Source organism: Bison bison, unplaced genomic scaffold, assembly GCF_000754665.1.
Source record: "Bison bison bison isolate TAMUID 2011002044 unplaced genomic scaffold, Bison_UMD1.0 scf7180017864035, whole genome shotgun sequence".
Lineage (NCBI taxonomy): Eukaryota > Metazoa > Chordata > Mammalia > Artiodactyla > Bovidae > Bison > Bison bison.
The window spans coordinates 7,037,773-7,044,114 of NW_011494607.1; the positions used below are offsets into that span (position 1 = coordinate 7,037,773).

General features: G+C 39.7%; 1 protein-coding gene across 3 annotated transcripts in view; it reads left to right on the forward strand.

Annotated features, from left to right (window-relative positions):
* The window catches only part of ORC3 (origin recognition complex, subunit 3), a 71,271-nt gene that overhangs the window by 25,948 nt on the left and 38,981 nt on the right, over window positions 1-6,342 (forward strand). For all 3 annotated transcript variants that reach the window (XM_010834687.1, XM_010834688.1, XM_010834689.1), the window contains exons 10-11: window positions 5,482-5,615; window positions 6,049-6,112. In XM_010834687.1, coding sequence (XP_010832989.1) covers window positions 5,482-5,615; window positions 6,049-6,112 — 198 coding nt within the window. The remainder of the gene's footprint in view (window positions 1-5,481; window positions 5,616-6,048; window positions 6,113-6,342) is intronic.

Below are 6,342 nucleotides of genomic sequence, written 5' to 3' on the forward strand. Positions count from 1 at the left end.
AATTCCATGACCTCCACTAGCTTTGTTCGTAGTGATGCTTTCTAAGGCCCACTTGACTTCACATTCCAAGATATCTGGCTCTAGGTGAGTGATCACACCATCATGATTATCTGGGTCGTGAAGCTCTTTTTTGTACAGTTCTTTGTATTCTTGCCACCTCTTCTTAATATCTTCTGCTTCTGTTAGGTCCATACCATTTCTGTCCTTTATTGAGCCCATCTTTGCATGAAATGTTCCCTTGGTATCTCTAATTTTCTTGAAGCGATCTCTGGTCTTTGCCATTCTGTTGTTTTCCTCTATTTCTCTGCATTGATTGCTGAGGAAGGCTTTCTTATCTCTCCTTGCTATTCTTTGGAACTCTGCATTCAGATGCTTATATCTTCCCTTTGTTCCTTTGCTTTTTGCTTCTCTTCTTTTCACAGCTATTTGTAAGGCCTCCCCAGACAGCCATTTTGCTTTTTTGCATTTCTTTTCCATGGGAATGGTCTTGATCCCTGTCTCCTGTACAGTGTCACAAACCTCTGTCCATAGTTCAGGCATTCTATCTATCAGATCTAGTCCCTTAAATCTATTTCTCACTTCCACTCTATAATCATAAGGGGTTTGATTTAGGTCATACCTGAATGGTCTATTGGTTTTCCCGACTTTCTTCAATTTCAGTCTGAATTTGGCAATAAGGAGTTCATGATCTGAGCCACAGTCAGCTCCCAGTCTTGTTTTTGCTGACTGTATAGAGCTTCTCCATCTTTGGCTGCAAAGAATATAATCAATCTGATTTCTGTATTGACCATCTCGTGATGTCCATGTGTAGAGTCTTCTCTTGTGGTGTTGGAAGAGGATGTTTGCTATGACCAGTGCATTCTCTTGGCAAAACTCTATTAGCCTTTGCCCTGCTTCATTCCATATTCCAAGGCCAAATTTGCCTGTTACTGCAGGTGTTTCTTGACTTCCTACTTTTGCATTCCAGTCCCCTATAATGAAAAGGACATCTTTTTTGGGTGTTAGTTCTAAAAGGTCTTGTAGGTCTTCATAGAACCGTTCAACTTCAGGTTCTTCAGCGTTACTGGTTGGGGCATAGGTTGGATCACCATGATATTAAATGGTTTGCCTTGGAAACGAACAGAGATCATTCTGTCGTTCTTGAGATTGAATCCCAGTTCTGCATTTCGGACTCTCTTGTTGACCGTGATGGCTACTCCATTTCTTCTTAGGGATTCCTGTCTACAATAGTAGATATAATGGTCATCTGAGTTAAATTGACCCATTCCAGTCCATTTAAAAAGTTGCTCAGTCGTCTCCAGCTCTTTCCAACCCTATGGACTCCAGAGTCCATGGAATTCTCCAGACCAGAATACTGGAGTGGGTAGCCTTTCCCTTCTCCAGGGCATCTTCCCAACCCAGGGATCAAACCCAGGTCTCCTGCATTGCAGGTGGATTCTTTACCAGTTTAGCCACCAGGGAAGTGGTGAAATTGAGATACAACAACTTTCTAATTTTACTTCTCTCATTCATTTCATTTCATTCATTTGTTTATTTACTTCATAAGTGTTTATGGAGAATCTAAGTCAAGCACTGGGCTAAGCCCTGAAGATACAGAGGACAAAGAAATCTCTGTCTTCAAATTGCTTATTCTTTACTGAAGGAGGCAGAAAAGTAGAACTGCAGCTCTTGAGTAGTCAGTGCTACTAGAGAAACACGCTTGGGGATTCCATAGAGAACAGAAGTGTATCCTAAGGAACAGGAGCTTGCTGGGTCAAAGTTGGAAAGGTGACAGTAGACGGAGAGAGCTCCGTTGGAGGGGTACTACTTCCCTGGTGGCTCTGATGGTAAAGAACTCACGTGCAATGCAGGAGACCCAGGTTTGATCCCTGGGTTAGAAAGATCTCCTGGAGAAGGAAATGTTTACCCACTCCAGTAATTATTGCCTGGAGAATCGTGTGGACAGAGGAGCCTGGCAGGCTACAGTCCATGGTTTGCAAAGAGTTGGACACAACTAAGCATAACATAGTAGTCTAGACAAGTTAGGAGAAGGGCTATACTAAGGTAGTGATGGTGAGACTAGGGAGAAGGAGACAGATTCGAAGATGAGACAGAATCTTGTGGCTGATGGGATATGTAGGAGAGGAGCATCTTACATACACACAGGTTCTAGCTTAGCAGATGGTTTGGAGTTCGGTACCCTTTATTAAGTGTATGTGTTAAAATAAAGCCAAGAACCCATTTGTCAGAAAAGGATGTTTCTTTCTATGTATGGTAAATTAAGGGCACTTTGGATATAAAAATTTGTACCCAAGAGAAAGATCTGGACTAGAACACTTAGGATTTATCATTGAAAGGTAGGTGGTTGAAGCTGTGTCATAGAAATGAAGTATCACCTAGAAGAGTGAGGAAAGGACTAAGAGCAGACCCCTAAGGCAAGCTTACTATAAGAGTGAGCAACAGAAAAGGAGACTAGAAACAGTAAGGAAAGCCAACAGGAGAATATTTCACTGAAGTCAAAGGAAAAGGAAATATAAACTGTATGCTGCTGCTGCTGCTAAGTCGCTTCAGTCGTGTCCAACTCTGTGCGACCCCATAGACGGCAGCCCACCAGGCTTCCCCGTCCCTGGGATTCTCCAGGCAAGAACACTGGAGTGGGTTGCCATTTCTTTCTCCAATGCATGAAAGTGAAAAGTGAAAGTGAAGTTGCTCAGTCCTGTCTGACTCTATCGACCCCATGGACTGCAGCCTACCAGGCTCCTCCGTCCATGGGATTTTCCAGGCAAAAGTACTGGAGTGGGGTGCCATTGCCTTCTCCAATAAACTGTATGCGCACATACAATTGAGAAAGTGGGTGGAAAAAAAAATCCGTATTAGGGCTTTCCTGGTGGTCCAGTGGTTGAGAACCCACCTGCCAATGCTAGGGACACGAATTTGGTCCCTGGTTGGGGAAGATGCCACGAGAGCATTAAGCCCCCATGCTGCAACTACTGAAACCTGTGTGCCTAGTGCCTGTGTTTGCAACAGGAGAAGCCGCCGTAGTGAGACGCCTGCACATGACAACTAGAGAATAGCCCCACTCACTGCAACTAGGGAAAGTCTGTGTAGCAGTGAAGACCCAACGCAGCCAAAAATAGAAATAAATGAGTGTGAATAAAGATTATTTGTTAATAATTAAAATATTAACCAGGTTACTTAATCTTTCTGGGTCTCAGTTTTCTCATCTGTAACATGAAGGGATCTGATTAGATGATTTTTTAGGTTCCTGATTATTTATGTTATTATTTATGTTAGGTACTGTATTAAGTATTAACATTGCTCCATTGATACGTATTATCATCTCCAGTTTTGCACTTGAGAAAGAGACTTAGATTAAGTAGCTTGGCCAGGATCAGACAGCAGAATCTCAATACCCCATTTGTTCAGTTTTCCTAATCATCAGTTGTTCCATTGCTCAGTCGTGTTTTACTCTTTGTGACCCCATGGACTGCAGCACGCCAGGTCTCCCTGTCCTTCACCATCTCCTGGAGCTTGCTCAGACCTCATGTCCATGGAATTGGTTATGCCATCCAACCATCTCGTCCTCTGTAGTCTCCTCCTGCTTTCAATCTTTCCCAGCATCAGGGTCTTTTCTAGTGAGTCAGCTCTTTGCATCAGGTGGCCAAAGTATTGGAGCTTCAGCATCAGTCCTTCCAATGAAATTCAGGATTGATTTCCTTTAGTATTGACTGGTTTGATCTAGGGACTCTCAAGAGTCTTCTCCAGCACAATTCAAAAGCATCAGTTCTTAAGCGCTCAGCCTTCTTTATGGTCCAGCTCTCACCTCCATACCTGACTCCTGAAAAAACCATAAGCTTGACTATATGGACCTTTGTCAACAAGTAATGTCTCTGCTTTTTAGTATGCTGTCTAGGTTTGTCATAGCTTTTCTTCCAAGGAGCAAGTGTCTGCAGTCACCATCTGCAGTGATTTTGGAGCCCAAGAAAATAAAGTCTGTCACTGTTTTCACTGTTTCCCCATCTGTTTGCCTTGAAATGATGGGACTGGATGCCATGGTTTTCATGTTTTGAATGTTTAAAATATAGTTCTTTGAATGTAAATTTTAGTCATCAGTGGGAGATACTATGTGTAAGTCTTTATTTCTGTAGAAGGTGCAATAGGGCATATAATCACTATATGTTTAAGTCCTTCCCTCATTAGGTAGATGTAACCAGCTTGTTAATTGACCCAAATATTGACAACACACTTGAACTAAATAGCTGAGTGTTACTGGGTTCTTGTTTTATCTACAGCTGTCCTCCAACTCAGGTGACTTAGTTCCAGCCCTCCTCCCCAGCAAGTCCTATATTGTGTTTGGTTTTTACTTTTCTCATGTTTAAAAAGTAGTGTTAACATTGAAATAAATATAATCACATTAACATAACTATATAAGCAAGGAAGAAGACTATGTTAGTATGTGGAACGATAACGTAGTACTTGGCATGAACAGTCTCTTTCTGTTTTGTACTTGTTTCCAACTTAGGCTGCCCCTTTGCTTTATAGCCCTATACCTCCTGTAGAGTGGACTGTTTTGGAGGATTTGCTTTAGTCTTGGATATTTGGTCTTCAGCTCTACAGGCTCAAAAATTCATAATCGGTTTATGCATGAAAGGTCAAGCTCAAACACCTTAAGACTAATATATAGGCTAGCATGTTAATTTATTAATTTGTGGTGGGGACTACTGTTTTCCAGTGACCAGAATTTGTTTTCTTCACTATTTAGGGAGCTCTCTCTTTGGTACAAGGTACCTAGAAAAACCAAACTGGTCATGAGAAGCTTGCTTAGAGTCAGGAGTTTTTAACATGTGCGTAGTCTTGTAAAATACATCTTACGAGTTATGGTAGAAGCTGGAAAATCAGTCCCCCTTGTACTGGAGAGACCACAGAACTCTAGTTACTGGACTATACGTATCTACCAAATATGTGCCGTCTTTTCCTCCATGACAAAACTGAGTTTTAAAAGATACACTTTCTTTGGACATGCCTCATTTTTCGTTATTTATTTATTTTTTTAATCAGTAAGCAAAGTTCTGCTATTGTAGCATTTTTGTTTATTTAGCAGACCAGTTTTTATACTGATTTTAGGTTGGTATTTTCTTAGGAATATTTGAGCATCTGTTAGACTGTTAGATCACACCACTGTCACACCTCCATCACAACTATTGTTATTGTAAATGAGTAGCTTCTGCGGATAGCTGATCTATCCACTTATGGTCGTTTCTTTCAGTTTATACTTCAGAGATTACAATTTTCTGACCTTGTCCGCAAAATTGGAGCCCTAAAATACTCTAGGTATATAGCCAGTTATGCATTGTTTGTACTTTTATTGTGACATTATTAAATATATTAGTGCCATAAATACTTTAGCTGTTTAAAAAAAAAAACCTTGATATTGAGCAGACATGGGGCAAGAGATTTACTGTCAAATACAGCAAATATATTTAATCTTTACTTTTCTTTCAGCTTTCTCTATTAGAACATTTCTATTCCCAGCCGCTCAGTGTTCTGTGCTGTAATCTCCCAGAAGCCAAGAGAAGAATACGTTTTTTGTCAGCTAATCAATGTGAAAACATCCGACGTCTTCCATCATTTAGAAGGTAAAAAGAGAAGTACATATTTAGTATATCCTGTAAAAGAGTTGGGGCAAAATAAGGGATCTCAGAGCCAGTTAATTTTGAAGTGGGTAAAGGAAAAAGAACTTTTTTATTTAGAGCAAAATACTTTTGTTTTTAATTGAGACATTTGGCATAAAGGAAAATATTTTTGCAGGAGGGCATAATTTTCAGTATTGTTAGTTACTTTTTATAAGTAACATTTCCTGTTTGTGGAGATTATGACCTTCGTTTAATATTAGACCCCTAGACTAAGAAATGAACCTGATTTAAGGACTTGACCATGACTTGGATTTATTTTTGAAAAGAAATAAAAGAATGTGGCCACCAATCTAGGTAGTTCTTCATTTCTGTATGCTATTCAAGTATTTAAATTTTTCATTCTCTGTTTTTGTGTATACGGTGGTAAAAATTTTAGGTATGTGGAAAAGCAGTCTTCAGAAAAGCAAGTTGCACTGTTGACCAGTGACAAATTTTTGAAGGTAGGAATATGGATATATTTGTTGCTGTTTTATTCTTTTTTTTTCCCTTCATGAAGAAGAATATGCACAAAAAATTTACCGAGTTTATTTTTAAATAACTATACACTCTAACATGCTTTGCATAGTGAAGTATTAGATCTTGATAATCCTATAGAAATGTGATTGTTAAAGTTGATGTAAAACCTCAGTTCTAGAAGAAGACCTTTTTTTTTTTTTTTTTAATCAAGAAG